The sequence below is a fragment of the Haliotis asinina genome, chromosome 7, assembly GCF_037392515.1.
Source record: "Haliotis asinina isolate JCU_RB_2024 chromosome 7, JCU_Hal_asi_v2, whole genome shotgun sequence".
Lineage (NCBI taxonomy): Eukaryota > Metazoa > Mollusca > Gastropoda > Lepetellida > Haliotidae > Haliotis > Haliotis asinina.
Genome location: NC_090286.1, coordinates 27,003,529 through 27,025,306, shown reverse-complemented (window position 1 = coordinate 27,025,306; position 21,778 = coordinate 27,003,529). Strand labels below are relative to the sequence as shown.

Below are 21,778 nucleotides of genomic sequence, written 5' to 3'. Positions count from 1 at the left end.
ATACATGTAAATTGCAAATTTTGAATTTAGGATACTTATCATATCAACATTTACATGCCCTTATTGTATTATGCCGTGATACGTAGTGTAATTGTAGCTCCATCGTTAAGTTAGGAACACAAAACATATATTACGAACATTAGTTGTAGGTATAACTTCGCCACCAATTACCTGCTGGCAAGATGGCGATCGACATCATTAGTTTTGCTTATGCTGCGACTATTGCTGCAGGTGGAATCTTAGGATATGTGAAAGCAGGTAAATGCTATAGCTTATTTTGCCATATGTGTACAAAGTCACATACAAGTGAATTTGGTGAACTGACAACATCTGTTCTTGTACAGAGGGGTCACCAGTTTCATTCATCAAGTGATGTGGAAATGTTTACGAGTTCAAAATGTAGAACTTTCAAGAGATGGGATTTCAGGTGTGGGGTCGTATATTAGGATGCATAGGCATAGTTTGCATAAACGTTTGGATGGGATACTTTTAATGTATGCATAAAGAATGAAATAAGTGCATTTCAATATCCGTCATTAGTAGCCATGTGTAACTTGAAAGGCTTCAGTGCAGTATTTGTGGGATCTCACATACCATTTGCAAACTCAATGGCGCACATACGATGTAGGAGATAACAATCATTTTGCCAAACGGAGTAAGAAAGGGAAAGAGTTCCTTCCATTCCCCAATATTCTTTCTTCCTGAGATTATCAGAGGTAACACTAAGTGGAACCTATATATTGTACTTAATTGGGGGGCTTTGACTCGTGTTTGAGTTATTTTTGTGAGAGTTATAGTAATTGTTGTGTTAGGTTTTGTTAATAATTCTAGTGTATATCAATTAATAAATATTATTTGGGATGGGGGAATTGGAGGAACTCTTACCGAGCAAGTTTAAAGAAACTATACATATCAGAGTTGTCTTTGATCAGGGTTCTTCAATTAGGACATGATGCTACTCCACAGACAAGTTGTCAGCAGGATTCTCTGAAAATCTCAAATAATTGAGTACTGAAACTGCTTAAAACAGAATGGTATAAATCAGTTTGGACCAACCTTATGGAACTTACTCCAATTTACGCCAAGTTAATCCAGACACCAGCATTAAGGACAAATTAAATAACAATACAGGTTCTGTTTACTTTTAACATTTATCATCAAACATTGAATTTGTGTTTTCAATTTGACTGGGGTAGTGAATAATCTACAGTGGAAGCTGTCTTACTCGGACCCTCAGTAACTCGGTTTTCTATATAATTCGAACTGAATTGTTGGTCCCGGCAGAAGTTAACTAAGTTATCATTACATATCGGCTAACTAATTCGGACTTCATGTAACTCGGATATCGGACTGAAATCTCCATCCTTCAAGGTAATTTACTATGAAAACATCGCTAATTAACTTGGACTAGCGGGATTGCCTGAAACGGAAGTGCTTTGTAGTTGCGGATTCAAACGGATTATCAGGTGTGATGATAACCAATTAACCAAAGGAAATAACAAAACAGTTCAGCAAGCTGACACGACTCACTCAGTGTCATTTTGATATCATGCAATTTTGTCATAAAAAAGACGACACTCCTGTTATTTCTCATCAGTGACAAAATGGCGACATAGCGAGTAACACGAAAACATGGTATGTCACTCCTAGCGCTCGTGCTTGTGGACAGACACAAAATGTATGTTGCATTGGAAACCAGCGGACGACAGAACATTCTAACTATAAATTTATAAAAGATGAGGTGATATTTATTTACAGAATTACAGATTTTGATTATCTACTGATACGCAATACAGTTGATGATCATTACCCCTATTACCCCGAAAACATGTTACACCATGGTAGTTGTCTTTCATCATAAAAGTACCGAGCATTTGTATCTCCTGATGAAGGGAGCTAACTCTTGACTCTCACCAGTCTAATTCAGACTCCTTGTAATTTGGACATAAAAGTTGGTCCCAGTCGAGTCCGAATTAGACAGCTTCCACTGTAATTGCATGTATGAACTGAGTCTGAATAAAGAGGGTCTGTAATTTCTGAACCAAACTGAAAACAGGTCTCTGCATTTGAATATTCAGTGCATAGGAGTTGTTATTACTAAGCTGCCAGCTGTCACATGAATTACTGAATATCAAATTTCAAGTCACTCTGTCCACCGCTGATTGAAACAACTGATTTGCCGTCCACATACCCACTGTAGCAGCTACTGATACAAAAGGACCTCTTTTTGAATTGTTATTAGTATTCATTTTAGAATATACATATCTATATCTGACACGGTAAACATATTATTATTTGTATTACAGTATGCAGGGATTAGAGACAAAGTTTGAGTCCGTTAAAGGCATCTTTCTCTTCTTTAGGTAAATCGCTGACTGTTTGCATTTATGAATATTAGAGTGTGGGTTTCAGTGTTTGCCACTTTAAGCAATATTCTAGCAATGTTAGTCACAGCAAGGGGTATCCATGACTGGGGTTCAAATGTAAGTCTGGGTCTTTGGTGCACCAAACAGACACTTGAACCACAAGACTACACCACAACCCTTATTTAAGCGTGCATCTTGAAATGTTTTAGTAAAGAGCGTAATGTGATCCGATTGTAATGAGACTGTGTATATCCCAAACTGAATTCTGTTGGTGATGTTATGCTTCACAGGGAGTGTGCCCTCTTTGGCTATGGGTGTGGCCTGTGGAGCTGTGATGGGTGTTGGAGCCTACCAGACAACAAATGATCCTAAAAACGTATCATTATCCCTTGGTAAGTCATAATCCTTTGTCATGATCCTGTTTATGTCTTTAATTACCGTAACTGAAACTTCCACGGTACAAAAGACCAGTGAAGATCTGGGGTAGGATAGGTCTTCAGCAACGCATGCTTACCACTAAAGGCGACTGTGCTTGTCCTAAGAGGCGACTGTTAGGATTGAGTGGTCAAGCTCGTTGACACGTCATCTATTCTCAGCTGTGCAGGTTGATGCTCATGCTGTCTGATCCAGGCTCGATCATTTACAGACCACAGCTCAGAATCAGAGTCAGTATAACGTGTGAGATGATTGTCAGCTAGGAAATAAACATTACTGTCGGAGAACAATGAAGCTGTTGGAGGAAGAACTTGAATGGGAAACTATTGAAAAGCTTCTGTACAACATTCAGACTATTGGAGACTTTAATCACGAATGTGTTACCAGCTGTCAGCTAGCATTCATCTGATTCTGTTTTAAATGGTGAAATTGTGTTTCAGCCACAAGTGCGCTATTGACTGGGGTCATGGGCTACAGGTTTATCAGCTCTGGCAAGTTCATGCCAGCAGGGATGGTAGCATCTCTGAGGTAAAAACCTTTTGAAAGTATTAAATAAGTGATGATTTAATGCAGCTTTAGTGATTTTTGTTGGTTTCATACTCACTCACTCCTGGAAGACCATTGCTGTAGCATTTTCAGCCATCTTTACATTAGAATCTCAGACAAATGTTTATATTTTTAACCACAGTGATCACAATGAAAAGATAGGTGATGAATAATTGTCTCCCCCTCATTACAGTGGCCACATATACCATTTAACAAAAAGTAGGGGATATTGGATTTGCAAGGTTGATAAAATGCAAATGATTGAAGGAGGAAACAAAGGATAAAGGTAAATAAAGGGAAAAACTGACATTTCATTCAATTCCTTTTGAAATGTTCCATCTGTATTGATACATATTACTTTCTCTCATATGCATTGGTAGTGGCTAGTGGTATGCTTGCAAAATGAAAACTACATTTTGTGAATGGTATATCATACCCTCAGTAAGTATAATTCCACTGTTTTCAGTTTATTAATGCTGATGAGATACGGATATCGGCTTGCTCAATGAACTGGCTGCAGACCTTGAAGTGGAAACATCATAGCTTCATCATCAACCTCCATCGATTGTCATTGTTCATGACAATATATAGTAGATTATATTTTTTAGTCTGTAGGACTGCTGTTTTGGACAAATTTGCTTATTTTTATCTCATGATCAAACTGCCTTTTGCCAAACTTCTTTTCTCTTTAGCAGAATGTCATACTCTCTAGTTTTGTTTTGCATCAACCTTGTCCCACGACATCCATAGTCCTGATTCTGTATTTGATCCTTGCAATAGATTGTTTACAACTTCTCATAACCTTGAGAGTCAAGAGGGTTACAAGTTGGTCACTTTTGTGACAGTTCTCTATGGAGAGTTGGGGGCCATGGGATAGCATAGTGGTTAAAGTGTTTGCTTGTCATGCGGAAGATCCAGGTTTGATTCCAGACATGGGTACAGTTTGTGACGCCCATTTTTGGTGTCTTCTGCTGTTATATTGCTGGAATATTGCTAAAAGTGGCAAAGAACCCAAGTGACTCATTATGGAGAGTTATCCCTCTCATGTGTTCTTATGCAGATATGACAGTTGTTGTACTTGGTTGTCGGCTCATACGTAATGAGTGGTAAACAGGTCTTTCTTGCTGTCCTTCCTCATCCCTCTGACACGATATGACTGAAATGAAGCAGTGTTCAGCACAACTCACTTTAGCTCAGTCATTGTAAGGCTTGAGTATAGCTTGAGAATAAAGACTGATCTGATTTCTTGACATGTTGGAAAAGTCTGAAATTGGTGTTGGTGGTGACTTGTTGCAATGTTCACACTTTAGTTACCCATGTGAAGGCTGCTTGAATGTTACCTCATCAATCAAATCTCATTAAAATACTTTGTCAATGAAGTTTCATGTGCTAGTGCTGTATGCTTGTTGAGACATCAGACCATGGAAGCAATAATATGTTTCTATTCAAAGGCTTATTTGACGAATGACAGTTACCTTGCTTCTCATTGTACTCAGATGGCGGAAATTTATAAGAAAAATTAGTGTCTAGTACATTGTTAAAAATCTAAATCAAAAGGATGGACCAAAACTAATTGACTGGCAAACACAGGCTGATGTGACAAGTGTGGTGCTGAAACCATTACCTGATTTTTGCGTGAAATTATGTACATTAAGTAAATGGTTTGTATAATCTGTGTAATGGAAATAATGTTATCCAGTATGTTGAGGGACAGGTATCAGTATTATAATATATATATTTTGTCATTAATTAGGAGCTAATATATTTAACAGTGATTGACTCTGTACATTCAGATATTTACCAGCATGATCAGTTGCTGCCATTTTGCTGTCATGGATGATGGGAGATCACTTCGACATATTTGTAAATCAGTTTCAGAGGGAGATATTTGTTAGTGAATATCTGTGAAGAATTCAGGTTAAAGGATACAAAGAAAAACCAGTCATATTCAATGTACAAAAAAACCCATTTTTGCACTGCATATTGTTTGCAGTATGGTACAGTGGAAGCTGTCTAATTCAGACTCGACTGGGACCGACGTTTGTGTCTGAATTAGGAGGAATCCGAATTGGACTGGTGAGAGTCTAGAGTTAGCTCCCTTGACCTCGAGATACACCATGGTAAAAGTATCGTGCATGCGTAACATGTTTTCGTGTTAATAGCGCCAAAGTGTTAACTCCGTCAATAAATATCACCCCATCTTTTGTAAATAATTTATTGTTAGAATGCTCCGTCGTCTGGTGGTTTCCAATGCAACACACATTTCGTGTCTTGTTCGTAAGCACGAGCGCAAGAAGTAACGTACCATGTTTTCGCGGGGTAACGCCCTTGTTCAGAAGTGCATGTGATTCAATCTTCTCCACAGAAATCAACAAATACAACGTATCAATGGTTCAGGCATTTTGTCACTGATGAGAAATTACTGGAATATCGTACTTTTATAACAAAATCGCATAACATCAAAATGACATGGAGTGAGTACGTAGTCGTGTCAGCTTGCTGAACTTCTTTGTTAATTGGTTATCATCACACCTGATAATCCGTTTGAAGTTTGAAGTTGGCTAACTACAAAGCACTTCCGTTTCAGGCAATCCCGCTAGTCCGAGTTAATTAGCGATGTTTTCATAGTAAATTACCTTGAAGGGCGGAGATTTCAGTCCGAAATCCGAGTTACATGAAGTCCGAATTAGTTAGCCCATATGTAATGATAACTAAGTTAACTTCTGCCGGGACCAACAATTTGGTCCGAATTATGTAGAAAACCGAGTTACTTAGGGTCCGTGTAAGACAGCTTCCACTGTAGTAATATCTTGCAGTCCTAATTGTTTTAGAAACCATGATATTTTTATGAAAGAAATGGCAAGTGATGGAGCTTACATGTATATCATGATGAAATAAAAATGTTAATTTCGTATAAATAGGTATTGTTTCTGTGTTCATGCCGAGAAGGATCTGACAGTTGTTCACGGCAGACTTCACATTATTTCTGTATTGGGTCGAAAATTGTATGCAAGCGTAGAAAGAATAAATATATAAGAATGAACACGAGTCTCCTGATTTGTCTTAGCAACATTCGCTAGAAGATTGTCTTTAAAATGTCCGTGGGAAAGTATCCACCAGCCCCAAATTGTGTTTTTGTTTTCCTTTAGGATGGTGCTCTGTCATCTGGACATCCATAAAATCTTGCTTTTCTTCTGTATTCTACTTCAAAATGCCTTTCAAAGATTTGGGAAATTGTATCCATTGTCACTGGAACTTTGGTCCGGATTTTATAATTAACAAGATGCAGTAGCTGGAATATTGCTGAGTGCAGCGTTAAACAAGAAACAAATCTGAAATGGTGGGTCTCATGGGCGTGGTGGCTTTTTTCAAATGACAGCTACAGTTGGTGATGGAACTTACGTTAGAAGCAGCAATTACAAGTACATGTTCAGTCTCTTTCCCCTAATCTAGTAGTTATCCTTGTGTAAACGTACAATGCCCTGTTACTCAGCTATATGACAGCTATATGGCAGTGGTCTGTAAATAATCAAATCTGGACCAAACAATCCAGTGATCAGCTGCATGAGCATTGATCTGCACAAATGAGAACCAATGACATGTCAACCAAGTCAGCGAGCCTGACCACCCAATCCCATTAGTCGCCTCATATGACAAGCATAATCGCCTTTTGGGGCAAGCATGGGTTGCTGAAGGCCTGTTCTACCCCAAGTGAGTGAGTTTAGTTTTACACCACACTCTGCAATATTCCAACTATATGGTGGCGGTCTGTAAATAATAGAGTCTGGACAAGACAATTCAGTGACCAGCAACATGAGCATTGACCTGCGCAATTGGGAACCAATGACATGTCAACCAAGTCAGTGAGCCTGACCATCTGATCCCGTTAGTCGCCTCTTACTGTTGACAAGCCTAGTTGCTTTTTATGGCAAGCATGGGTTGTTCTACCCTGGATCTTCATGGGTCTTAAAAGAAAAGGCATGCAGTAATAAACTATACATTCGTGCACTACATGGTAACAATGTATTCTCTGAGAATAGAGGAACTATTACACACAAATAGTAAACTCACTGATATCTGTTTGCTTACTCCAACTTGTAACTGGGTGAAACTCCGTTTCATCTTATGATGGTACACCAGTACAATGAAGTTAACTTGGGCTGTATGATGTCCACTTTCTCAATTTCCTCAAATTCATTGTTTTACTGGTAGAAAATAATATCCAACACAGAACCATAATGTTCCCTTGACAAACCCTTTTGCGCATCAAGTCATGTAGCTTACAACTGTATTTTTGATATGCACATTAATGGTGCTGCCATATTCCTGAATATCTGGAATTATTATTTTTAATATTTACGATACTGATGTAACAGGTGTTATCTTAATGCACTGGTCACTCATAACTTCAGTATGGGTGGATGAATATCTAAGGGAAGCAACTCTGTACAGTATCTTGCTTCATCCATACCCTCCATAATCCAATGTGTTTTGATATGGTGGAACTTGCACATTGTCTAATGAAGTCAGTTCTTTGGTTTGCAAGTTCAACAGAATAATAAGGGTATGGTATCATTTTAATTCACAAATTTTACATCACATAATCCCAATGAAAATTCTTAAGCCAGGACAGATGAAAGTGAGGTCTGCACTGCATGAGACGCAGAACAGTAGAAGTTCAAGGAATAACATTACTCTGGTGCTAGATGACACAACATATGTCTAGTGAGATAGACGCCTGAAATGTTGCTACTGCATTCCTTCTGCTCGATGTCATCCTGATAATGTCTGAATGTTGAACTGGATCATCATTCTTGTGAGTTCTGACATATTCATACAGTATTTTGTCCATTCTCATGACAAGGCTTTCAGCTTTTTCATTTGCTCTTTTTAGATATCTTTGCACTGCGTCTGTCAGTTTTAGTCTCTGGAATGAAAATTAAAGGAAACTGACTGTCTGTTTCTAACATCCCCGACAATGGTCTCAAGGTAAGGTTTTGATGTTTTTAAAATCTTTAATATGTATTCTAAAATATGAGATAGTCACCTTAGTAAAGTATATGATATAAATTGTCAGGAAAGAAAATCAGACTAAATCATACAAATATCCAGTCACTAGTTGCCTTTTCTTTTGTTCTATATGAACCGTGTACCACCCTGTACCCAATAAATAGGTACAACGCCGGCTTAGTTAGTGCAATGAAGTCTTAAGAGAGTTGCCATAAATCTCCATTATTTATCACAAACCTTTAACTTTGGGCCTTTTCTTCTTCTTACTTGCTTCTACCTCCAGCTTCTCAGCAGCCATTTTGCGTTTCAACTTTCTGGCCCTTTTGAACTCTAGATATGACCTTGACTGTTTCCTTGACCTTTCTTCCTTGGAGGAATCAGAACTAGTGTCCTCTTCATGGCCACTGTCTTGTTCAGAACTATCTTCACCGTTATCTTCTTCCTCTCCATCACTGGTCTCCTCGATTTTGATTTCAACAGTATCATCAAAGTCACATGTGTCCTCTGCCTTAATGTCAATGTCCTCAACTTCCTTTTTCACCTTTGTCTTCACCTTGATCTGTGTTGCGGCCATGCAAGTAAGCCGGAACTTGGTGTCATGCGAGGCCATCAGCTTAGCACTGACTGAATCCTGCACAAGCAAGAAGACAAAGTTCTAGTGGGGAGTTTAGTTTTACACCACCCATAGCAATATTCAAGCAATGTTTGAAGTCTGGATCTGACCATTCTCTGATTGATATAAGGAGCTACGCTCGTACTTCCTGGACAATTTCACTCAATTAACCAATCTGATCTGACCAGACATACATAGAATACGAAGAACTCATTGTTATCACAATACAAGTAATTGGGTGTGTACCAGCATTGTCTGGCTAGTTGTAGTTGCTTTTCCTTGTCTGCTGAACTCTGCTTCTAGGCCTCACTTTATCAATAATCAAGTATTGAAACCAAAATAGGTATTACACTAACACTAGACCACTGAAGCAATAACATGAGCTTTTATCCTTCCTGTTAAGTGCCTACAGCACAACCATACATGTCAAGTCTGGCAACTATTAGAATATTTTGTCAGTTCACAGTGCCGAATTCATCAGCAAGCACAGTGTAAGTTCTACAATTTTCTACTGATTTCTTGAAAGAACTTTTGACAACCATGTATTTCTATACATCATCATTCAAGGTATGACATTACTGCAAGTTCCATCCCAAAACTGTTCCGAATAGATCTGGCATTAAATAATTGCAGCTTCAAGAGAAGCACAGGAAGTATCCCACACGTTTGTACATGACTCAAAAACACTGAAGTAATGAACATCATATTTGAAATATTCTATGGAGATAATATGTCCACAATAGAGAAGACCATCTGTCATGAGTCCAGAAGTCCTTAACCACTGTGTTTCTCTCTGTGCACCGTATACCACCTTGTGTCGAACACATGAACACAACGCCGGCTTAGTTAGTGCACTTAACTGAAATTGGTAACTGGCAGGGTAGCAAGTTCAAGTGGATGTTTATCATGATAAATTATACTGAACAAAAATCAACAAAAAAAACCCAGAAGACATAATCATGAATGCTTACTTTCATGAGATTTAATTTTTTCAAAACTTAGAATATTTTGGAAACATACAAGTACTGTATTTCCTTTAATAAGCAACAGGCCTCCAATAAGCACTGTGGGTAAAGATGCGGTTTAAGAAGTAAGCGCTGGTCTCTAATAAGTGCCAGGTCTGGTAGTTTGCCAGCAGAAATCCAAGGACATTACTCTTTGTACCTTGGAATCAAACCCAACCGTCCCATTGCATCAAAAGCAGACACCTGAGATCCTTCCTGTAAAGTGCCTTATTAAACTCAGATAATGTCTATTAAGCTCACATAATGGTTGAATTATTCACCATCTTAACATTACCTACTGAAATCTTTGATAAGAAATAATTTAGGTGGAGGGAGTCGAAAGAGCTCCTAACAATGTGACATCTAAGATGTCAATAAGAGAAGATGACTGTTATCCATTTGTTTTCTTAGTGCTGGCAGTTAAACATTACACGATTTGGCTGAGAACACACATGCAGTTACCATGTAGGAATAACCACTCATGTTTTCTGTCCACAACAGTAAAGACAAGCTTTCATGTGTCAAGGAGTCTTTTAACCGTGTGTTTCCCTCTGTGCACCGTATACCACCCTGTGTCCAACACATGAACACAACGCCGGCTTAGTTAGTGCAGTTATACCATGACTTTCCAAAACATATACAGAGACCAAATGAGGCAGAAACAGTAATCATAACCTACCATTAACTAGAACCTATGTCCCAGGAGAATGAGTACAATTCTTCCTTCCATTGCAAGTTGTCTATCCATAAAAATTGTTCCTCTTCATCACACCAGCATCAAAATGCATATTAAAGAAACATAATTCCAGCCCCGTGACACTGGGTGTTCTATATTGTAATGAGCCAACCATTAGACCATCCAAACCTAACCAGGTAAAACCGAAACAAAACCAAGTGAGAGGCTTGTGGTGAGAGTTAAATACCTCTCTGATCAAAATTTCAGAAGCATCACCGCATGTCAGTTTACTGTGAATCTGACCTGAGTCTGATCCAAATTCAGCCCTGCATATTATGGCACCAGTAAAGTGTGGTCTCATGTCCAAATAACCTGTGTTGTGAGTTGCAGCCTGTGTGTTTACCTGTGAGAAGGTGACCTGAAAGGCCTTGATGTGACCACAGCTGGAGGCCGACAGCAGGACCAGGGGGCAGTCATTGTCGGTGGTTTTCACTTTTGTCAGGTGACGGATTCTGGGGTCAGAAGAAAGTGTACAAGTTAATCAAATGCTAAAGGAAGATTCATCGGTCAGAGATAAAAAGAACTGAATCTTGTTGACTAATAAAATAAACTGTAAACCATTATGAAGATCTTTCTGATTACTGGTTTTTAATCAAGGAGCTCAAGTAAGGTGAGATTTGACTCATCCTGATTACCAATCAGATTGTCTTTAGTGGGCTCTGCCATTATCTTTGAAGCAAATGCAAAGAATATGACAGGTGGAAGCTGACTGGCCAATAAGAGGGACATCACTCATAACAGCCACCAGTGGTGCTATAATCAGGCTACAAAATTCTAGCCTAGTTGAGCAAAGAAGGAATCTAGCCTTTTGCAGTCAGTTACCTCCCTTGTATAATGAAGAGTGAATGAGCGGGTTGAATTTCACGCCACATTCAGCAATATTCCAGCTCTATGGCAGTGGTCTGTTAGTACCTGAGTCTAGACCAGACAATCCGGTGGTCAACAGCATGTGCATCGATCTATGCAACAGGAAAGCAACAACACCTGTACATGAAGTCACCGTGCCTGACCACCCAATCCTGTAAGACTAATCTTATGACAAGCACGGGTTACTGAAGATCAATTCCAACCAGGATCATCACAGGTGCCTTATGAAGAATACAGTTAATTTCAGACTTGACATAAAAATAACCTCCTGACCATATCCATCCCTTTAAACCCTATGACATTTTGTGTAAATACATCTTAGTGACCATGCAATACAAACTGCAGGGAAATCGATGTTTGTTGCTCTAAGCATATGCCACCACAAGTGATCACATGACCACTTGTCGGTCTCATGCTGTATCTCCTTGTACCTGATGGTGTTGGTGCTGATGCGTTGCAATTCCTTCTCATCATTGACGTTGTAGATGACGATATCTCCACCCTCTCCTCCATATGCTATCACGTTTGACTACAACAGAAACAAATCATCTGGGGAAACGAAACAAACCACTATCAATTGCTCCAAAAGCCCTGTATTTGAAATATCATGCTTTATCTGGACTGTCTGATGCTTATGAAGTCCTTTCATTAGATCAGCCAAATATTAAATTTTAAACATTTATACTGTGATAGACCATAATTTAACCATTAGACATTCTAAAGGTTTTTCTTGGTAAATGGTGTGGCATTTTTTACTTATATCATTTGGACAAATAGAAGGGAACCTGTACAATAAATAGGCTTCAAGCGTATCAAATTCAACCTGGGTCTTCAGTGCTCGGTGAAGGTTGAGGTATGGGGGTCTTGTGAAACAAAAATAATTGGTAGTGAGCCCCGCTAACAAGCACACGTAACAGCAACTTGTCTGTTGCTGCTTGGTCTTAATAAACTGATGTTGGGTCAGGTCTATGGTAGTGAAGGAAGTGACGAGAATCTAGTAATAAATAGTTAGCGAGTGAGCGAGCGAGTTTACCAGTATTCCAGCTATATGGTGGCAGTCTGTAAAAAATCTAGCCTGAACCAGACAATCCAGTGATAAACAGCATGAGCATCAATCTGTGCAACTGGGAACTGATGATGTGTCAACCAAGAGAATGAGCCTGACCATCTGATTCTGTTAATCGCTTCTTATGACAAGTAGAGTCGCCTTCTATGGCAAGCATGTGTTACTGAATGCCTATTCTAACCCAGTGAGTGAGTGAGTTTAGTTTTGTACCGCACTCAGCAATATTCCAGCCATATGGCAGCGGTCTGTAAATAATCGAGCGTGGACCAGACAATCCAGTGGATTGCAACATGAGCATCGATCTGCGCAGCAAGCCTGACCACCTGATCCCGTCAGTCGCCTTTCATGGCAAGCATGGGTTGCTGAAGGCCTATTCTACTCTGGGACCTTCATGGGTCTCTCCTACCCCAGAACTTCACAGTTCACAATTAATGAGACAACTTCAAGGTACAGGATCACTGATGAAAGTTTGATGTATCAGGCTTGTCCGAAATTTGCATTAAAGGAACGTGTCTTCATGTCCACAACAGAAAAGACCATCTCTCATGTGTCAAGAAGTCTTTCACCATTGAGTTTCTCTCTGCGCACCGTATACCACCCTGTGTTCAACACATGAACACAACGCCGGCTTAGTTAGTGCAGGTAACTTTAACATAGACTTTCACATCATCACCTGTGTCAAGGACAACATGGAATCTTGTTGCCTGAGTCATATTTGTTTGGTCCTGTAAGCCTGGCCACTTAAAAGCCCCATGGCACAATAATCTAATTATGATTGTTGTTTAACACTACCTCCATAATATTCCAGCTATGTGGCAGCGGTCTGTAAATAATGGAGTTTGGACAATACAGAAATCTACAGCATGAGTTTCATCTTATGCCGTTCAGTAAGAAATGTGTTGATCAAGTCAGCAAGGCTAACCATCAGATCCCACAAGTCGCCTTTTACCACAAGCACATGTATCCACGGTAGAAAAGACAATCTTTCATGTTTCGAAAGATTACAATCTATTATGTTACGATGCCATAATAACAGGTTCAAGGTCAATGTACATCCATGAACAAATGGGCAGAGTAGATTACTCAAAGATTTCAAACTAGGGCACATGACTCTGCAAATCGAGTTACTCTTGTAGATGAATACTTTCCATGAAGTCACACAAGAATAACTTCATGAACACAAAATTCAGCAATATTCCAGCAGTATGCTTGCATTCTATAAATGATAACAACAGCCAAGCATGGATTACTGAACACCAGTACTACCTAAGATCTGGCAGGAGTTCACCCTATATTAATGACTCACCCGTAGGAAGACTACAGCATTGACCCTCCTGTCTACACTGATACTGTGATACACGGAGGATGTCTGGAAAGACAAAGTACTACATGACAATCACCTGTTAATTTGTTTTTACACCTTGTCAAGACAACAAAACATGATATTAGACATTGAGACATGGTATTCTGCGCATCAATATGAGGGAGAAATTGGACCATTCACGTTCTAAAATGTTTGTAGACACTGGCATATGAATAGACAGTCACATCCAACTCTCACCTCAACAATCACAACAACCCTATCAAATGCTGGGTATTATGAAGCCAACATAGTGCTTGATGAGACTTCTAGTACACATACCTGTGTCTTATAAATGTCAATTCGGTTGCTGAATACAATGAGAAACCTTGTTCCGTCAGGGGACCACAACACTATATCAGCCGCTGAAAAACATTTATGCTCATTGTGAATGTTTATTGAACAGAAACAGGAATAGCATCAGAGAACATTGCAAACATAAGCAGTACAAATAAAAGCCATCTTAAACATTATGCCACAAGCTATAACTGTGTTTGTCCAACATTCCAAAAGAAACAAAAACGTCAATATCCCGGAAGGTCAAAATACAGTTTGTGAACATGTCTACTAATTATGATTACAGTATGTCAATGTTTCAGTGTACATATGGCAGATTGGAGGGAGAAGATTGATAGCATTTACACTTCTTCCCCGCAAAAAAACACTAACCCCAAGTTCTCTCTTGCCATGGCAAAGCAAAACAATATTTTATTCAGAAACCTAAACCTAAATCTAAAGAAAAGAACCACTACACCACACGACCTATTTAAATGCCAAGTTTGGTTTAGAAATAGTGAATGTTTCTCATGTTCTGCTCCTGAAAGGAGCACAACCACTAATTTCAATCGAAGTCAAACTTGTTGTCATGGAAACTACAACAAAATGAAATTTACTCACTGGTGTAACCCTCAAAAGGCACATGTTGGGATCATGGTGAACATCGCGAACATGTGTACCAAGTTTGATAAAGCTAAAGTTTGGGAGACCTGCTCTGGACAAGATAACATGACCTTCAAATTTGTTGTTGCTGGGGATAATGAAGCTAAAGTTTGGGAGATCTGCTCCAGACAAGATAACATCCTCATAGTCATAAGCAAAATCACGTTTCCATATAAACCACAAAAAAAAACAACAACAAAAAACAAATTCCATTTCTGGGTCTAAGCATCAAATGGCATATCTATGGATGATGCTTGATAAGTGTACCAGGTTCAATGAAGCTAGCCTGTACAGTTATAGACATGACATCCTCATAGTCACAGCCTTAGTCATGTTTCAGTGGAAACAGCAAAAAATAAAATTCATATTTGGGTCTTAACCCATAAGGCACACCCAGGGAGTGTGTTTCATATGTGTACTAAGTTTGATGAACCTCACATGTATAATTTAGGAGATCTGTATCAGACGAAAGAACAGAAACACGTACAAATTGACACGCGGAAGGCCTGAACTCGTTTCTGTATCAGACACAACTTCGTTGTTGCAGGGGATAATTAATCTTAGTCCTATATCAGTAGAGACACTGGACAATAAGAAACTACATGTCAACACCAGTTTTAGTGATTTAAGGGGCAGATAATGTGTGCCATGTATTTCCAAAAAGCTTTACATATTTACAACAAACCTTGTTTGATATTTGTGATATAGGCTGACCTTCCTCTGACGAGATTCCAGGTGTGAAGTGCACGGTCCTTCCCCACTGTCAAAGCCAGTTTGCCAGATGGATGGACAGCGACACAGTTGACAGCATCTCTGAAGACAGAAGTAACTGTGTTTACATTCACCATCACTTCCTGGCTGGAAGTCATGGGCAGATTGGCACCAGCCCAGTCACTTTGTTTAATGTTACAAGTGACGCAAATGTTACTTAAAATAAATCTGCCTCCGTTATGCAACGTCAATGCTTGCATTTGTCAATATGAGGCTGTCCTCGACACTTCTGTGAAGTAGCAATGTCATTCACTGACACTGGATAAGAAGCTCTTCAGTAGACTGGTGAAAGATGAATTGAAAGTGAGTTTTACACCACACTCAACAATATTCAAGCTATATGGAGGCAGACTGTAAATAACAGTCTGGACGAGATAATCCACTGATAAACATCAGCATCAATCTGTGCATTTGCGGTACGATGACACATGTCAGCCCAGTCAGCAGTTCTGGGTTACCGAAAATCATGGGTTACCGAAAATCAATACTAACCCAAATCTTCCCAGGTGAATAAAGAATGAGCCACATTATAACAACGATAACCGTCTAAAACTGTCTATTCCAGCATGTGAAAAGATAGCTTCTTTTAGTAAATCTGTCGAATTCAGAGTACAGAGGAAGCTATCCAAACCGGCACTCATTGGGACTAAAGAAACATCAGGTTTAAACAGATGCCGGTTTTGACAGCTTCCACTGTATAAAGTATTTCAACAGTACTACAATATTAGGGGGAAAAAAGCTGCTGCATAACGGCGCTTGAAGTAACTGCTGGCCCAGAGGTCCAGCACTGGTTGTTATTGTATTGGGACAGCTGTTTCAAAAATTTGCAGGCCCCTGTGGCCCTCAGTAAATTATCTGTCTTTTCTAAAAATCTGGTATCTTTTCCCATAAATGCTTGCATTACTTTTGTCCATTAACGTTCGGGAATCATTAATGATCTGTGCTGTTATGGTAACTGTCAGTTTCATTTCCTGGTCTTTCAGTGCTTGGCACGCAGGAATGTCAAATCCCGTCTTTAACATATATTAACTTCTCTGGGCAACAGGCTTCCACTAACTGATCTTGTAGAAACAATGTGAAACTGTATACAGTGTTGTGTCTATTTCGTTTGTTTTTTTTGGTTTGAATAAAACAAAATGGGCCTGCAGATTTGTGGACTTGTGGGATTTAAAGCCTGAAGGCCCTGATGGCCAACTGGGAAAAAAAAGTATTGCAACCACTGCTGCACAACAGGACTCACTTGTGACCTTTGAATGTTCGGAGACACTCCCAGGAAAACGTTTTCCACACGCACACTTTGTGGTCCTCTGATGTGCTGAACAGGTGGGAGTTATTGTAGAAATCAAGCCAGGTAATGGTACCTTCAAATGAAATTAGACCAAGAATTGCATGAACTGATACTTATGTTCATAACTGAACATGATTATTTACAGAAAACTGTCAAAAAGCTGGATAACTGCAGAGTGCAACTTCATACACAAGTTGGTGTACTGACAACTTTACTTAAACTGATAACATACTACAAACAAAAAGTATGGGAACACTCTAAAATTTGATAGTTATGTATAAACTAAAACCTGGTGAAGTCATTTATACTGTGATGTTTTGCAAATGATTCAATATTCTTTGAGTTTGAAACGAAACATTGTCAGAAACAGCAAAAGGCAAGGTTGCTGAAACACACCAGCACCATGTTTCATTCAAACACTCAAACACAACAGCAATGTGGGTAACTGAACTCGTATCTCTAGTGCGATGAACTGCAAGGTACCACCTCCATCAGTTATTGTCAAAAAGTTTTTAGCAAGAGTGAGCGAGCTAAGATTTACAGTCACATCTGAAATATTTCAGCCACATCGTGACGAAAATAAGTTTCATATTCACAATATTTCAATACATTGTAAATTGTAAAATCCTTGCCGATGAAGGACGGGAAAACCAACTAGAATATCACAGTATCCAGTTTTAAGCAAGAACCAAAAAAAATATACATTAAAGGACCACTAAACTCAATTTTTTGGTACACTTTTTATCTCTGCATATGAAAGACTTTTGTTTAGTCATAAACGAAACACCATTTTCTTTTAGAAAAACTTGTGGTTAATTAATACCACACGCTTAAAAGTCGCTAAAAAGCCGTCTGCTTCTCTCTCGCCAGCAAACGAAACCGCAGACAGATTACAGAACTCTGTCGCCGGAGCCCTACAGTGACGTCATAGAAGAACGTTTTCCAGTTAAATGTATAGAAAATGTGTAGGTCGCACATCATTTTGCTGATTTCTCGACGTCACCAAAGACATGCCGAATTGTTGTGTTGCCGTCAATTGTTCCTTGGGGTCGGGTGATGGTGTCACTATGCACAGATTTCCACCAGACTCTGTAGTTTGTGCTTAAATTGGTTGTTAGTGTGTGTGAAGTGAGCTTTGTGGAAGCCTGTGGTATACACTAAATCGGATGGTTCACCCCCTACCATGCTTCCAGGATAGAAAATGGATTTTCATCGAGTTTATAAAATCAAGACTACTTACTACACATTGCTGACCAAAAGGATTTTGCATGGATACAACGCTTTCTTCCTCGGAAACGAGGTTGTGGTCGAAGTGACAATATTATCGTAAGTACTACTATACTGACCCCTTATATTGACCGATTCCAAGAGTGAAATTGTTATGTTATAAGCAATGTTATGTAAAATCCTAATGTCAATCAAGAAAATACATATTTTACTACCAGTAGAAAATAATTTTGATTGTGTAAGTCAATGAAAACAAACTTAAATAGCATTCATCCTCAGACCGGGCGCCGCCATTTTTGAATCGTGAAGTCACGGGCTAAAGTTCGTTAGAATTATTGAGATTATGATTTGTTCTCATCAAGTTAGAAAATCAAAACTACTTTTTACTAGTAGATAAATATGCATTTGAATCATGGCCAAAAGGATTTTGCATGACACAACTTTTAACATAAGGACTTCTTCCAAGGAAGCAAGGTGGGGGTCGAAGTGACATTTATATTGCAAGCAATGTTATGTTGACCTCCACCTCACTTCCAAGAGTGAAATTGTTATGTTATAAGAAATGTCATGTAAAATCCTAATGTCCATCAATAAAATACATATTTTACTACCAGTTGAAAGTAATTGTCCTTTTGTAAGTTGAAAGTAATTGTCCTTTTGTAAGTCGGTGAAAACAAACTTAAATAGCATTCATGCCAAAAAAGGGCGCAGCCATTTTTGAAAATCGCGAAGTCAAATCCATTTGAATTAATGAGATTATGTATGGTTTGTTTTCATCAAGTTAGAAAATCAAAATTACATAAATATGTATTTGAATCATTACCAAAATGAGTTTGCATGAAACAGCCTGTAGTGAGTGAGTGAGTGAGTGAGTTTAGTTTTACGTCGCTCTTAGCAATATTCCTGAAACAGCCTGTAACATAACCTAAGCGAGGTCAGGGTCGAAGTGAAAATACTGCGCGATAAATTTCTTCACTTGCTAAATTCACTTGGTTTGTAACGTTCACTCAACAGTATGTAGACACTTGTTAATAAAAGTCTTTATACTTGGTCTCATAATCCTAATTACTTTATAGTCATACTTGTATGCATTTTGAAACTTGATAAAAAGAAGCAATCTGCGAATGTATAACAGGAATGTAATATGTAGACATTTCATAGTTTTCCTACATGAATCATAATTCGCACCCACGCCCTAGTGTATGTCGTCTGCATCATTACACTTAACGACGAAAACAATGGTTCTGTTGAAAGCTACGACAACGTATTAAAAACAAAAATGCAAATATTAAAATTAAAGTTATAGGAGCAATGTCAGGATATTACCTTCTTTGAGGAATGTATCCATCAATATCCACAAAAAAGTGATACATTATTCATCTGCAGATTTCCCAAGTGATGTGTCTTTTAACAGTCTAATATACGAAAACGTGATGTATCGTTTCAGGTTTTTCACATTGCTGTATACCTTCATTGGTTACCCAAGATAGCACACCTGGCAACTAATTGCATAATGTGCGTCATTCTTTTTAAAAAGTTATTTAGTTAGCCAATAATGAGCAATCAATCAATATATTGGCGGTTAATCCTTAGAAAGAAGGGCGTTGTTTTACATAGACACAGACACGACAGAGTGTATTCAGTATACATTAGTAAATGTACATACATAAACACTACCTTTTGACAAATCCCCCATTTAAATCCCCATAAAACTAATTAATCAATCAGCGTGTTATTGGTTAATCCTTTGATCGGTCCAGACAAAAGAAATGCCAAATGGGGGCCTTTGTCGGGTAATCTAAGTGGCGTTACCACTAATTATACCTGTTATAAATTCATTAACCGAGCATCAAGTGAATGATGACAAATAACATGTAGGTTTATACCACCTAACACGGATTACAACCTAGCGACACCAAGTGATTTTGACAGAATCGTCTATGAAAACAAGGGTTGTAACTCGAAAACTAGGCAAAGCAAGAGACAAAACTAAATGATAGTAGATTGTGAGAACATATAGCTTTCATTTTTCTCAACAGCTTTCGCGATTTCAGGTTTGTACAAACCTGTAAACGAAATAGTTCAACCCCTGAAATGTAGATGAATACTCCACAGACCCCCATTTCTATACCCACTATTACGTCACGGAGACGCGCGGCTCTGATTGGTTGAAATTTCGTTTGCTGCTGAGAATTTCGTACTGTTGACAAAAAGGTCGATTTAAGGTAATTGAAGATCGAAATGAGCAATTTTAATGACGGGGTTTCATTCATGACGATGTCAGCAAGTGATTTTGCATTTGTACCCTATTAGAGTGTATGTGACCTTTAACTCTGCACATACTACATTCAAAAATAAAGGTGGGTTGAGAGGGGGCTTGAAACACATACATAATGAGTTTACCTCAGTTTGCCCCAAATGCAAAGGCACTATGGTGAACATGGAACACCGGAAACACCAGCTTGACAAATCATTTCAGTACCCATGCATTCAGTATGCTTGCAACAACTATGCCAATCCAATCATATTCACCTGAATGATGTACAAGTGACCCTATCTCTGTTCCTTTCCTCAAGTTAAACACACGAACGGTTTCATCAGTGCCCCCAGAAGCCAGGATGCCTTTTGTGGACATTGCCAGTGCCTTGATGCTCCCACTGTGGGAGTGGTTTGTGAAGCTCTGGCTAAATACATGATTCTGAAAATATAATGCATTCAAATATTATAATTTCATAAATGCTTTATTCTTTTCCTATGTAACAAGCCTGATAAAACACATACTGAGCGGATCCATTTCTATTTTGACTGGGCTCTTTTCATTATGTGAAAGCTGTCTAGTTTTTGAGTGAAATGAGGCTGTTTCAAAGGTATACAGAAATGGGTTTGGCACAATTTCTTAATCTCTGTGTCACACACATTTGTGATCATGACTGTTTTCCATATATTTCCAGCATTTGGAACTAGCCATTTATGGACAAAGATATAATATTTCCCATTTATTGTGTATATACTGCCTATGTTAGCCTTTGTACTTATTGTCATCACACATACCTTTTGTCAAATGTGTTTAAATTGAACATTATGGTAAAATAATATACAAGTGAATTTCCTGGCCTTTCCTAGAGCAGTTAAAGGATAATTACATTTAGTAGATTTACAAGGTGAAAACACAGAACCAAATCAACAAGTTTTCTGTTGGAGGATATTCTATATAGGGCACCAGGAAACGCAATTGTAACACAGAGATTGGACATTTAAACAGAAATTCTGAATAAAAGTGATTGCTTTATGTCTTATCAACAAATATTATACAGCTATTCACGAGCAATATAGACAGAAAGTCCCGGAATACGCATTGAAATAAACAGCATAGCCATGTGGATTAAACTAATGCATACATCAGGTTCGAGTGATAAACGATAGCCAAGAATAAGTTCCTCGTACGTTCCAACCACTACTTCTAACTCTCTGCTTGCCATTTCGACCATGTGCTCGACTAGTGATGTGTCGTCATCAATATGAGAATATTCAAGGGAGGCAACTGCTTCTT

The 21,778-nt window shown here is 38.6% G+C and overlaps 2 protein-coding genes across 2 annotated transcripts; one reads left to right on the top strand and one right to left on the bottom strand.

The window, feature by feature from the left end:
* The first annotated feature begins 149 nt into the window (after positions 1-149).
* On the top strand, positions 150-6,417 carry LOC137290428 (transmembrane protein 14C-like). The gene is made up of 4 exons (XM_067821357.1): positions 150-258; positions 2,657-2,758; positions 3,242-3,329; positions 3,814-6,417. Exons 1-4 carry the CDS (start codon positions 183-185, stop codon positions 3,854-3,856), a joined length of 309 nt encoding a protein of 102 aa, XP_067677458.1. The 5' UTR covers positions 150-182; the 3' UTR covers positions 3,857-6,417.
* Positions 6,418-7,906: 1,489 nt separating this feature from the next.
* LOC137291667 (p21-activated protein kinase-interacting protein 1-like) lies at positions 7,907-21,748 on the bottom strand. Its single transcript, XM_067823097.1, has 10 exons — positions 21,627-21,748; positions 20,761-20,926; positions 16,954-17,074; positions 15,628-15,755; positions 14,286-14,368; positions 13,950-14,012; positions 12,009-12,106; positions 11,054-11,162; positions 8,595-8,988; positions 7,907-8,274 (listed from the first exon to the last, which is right to left on the bottom strand). Exons 1-10 carry the CDS (start codon positions 21,714-21,716, stop codon positions 8,225-8,227), a joined length of 1,302 nt encoding a protein of 433 aa, XP_067679198.1. The 5' UTR covers positions 21,717-21,748; the 3' UTR covers positions 7,907-8,224.
* Between the last annotated feature and the right edge of the window lie 30 nt (positions 21,749-21,778).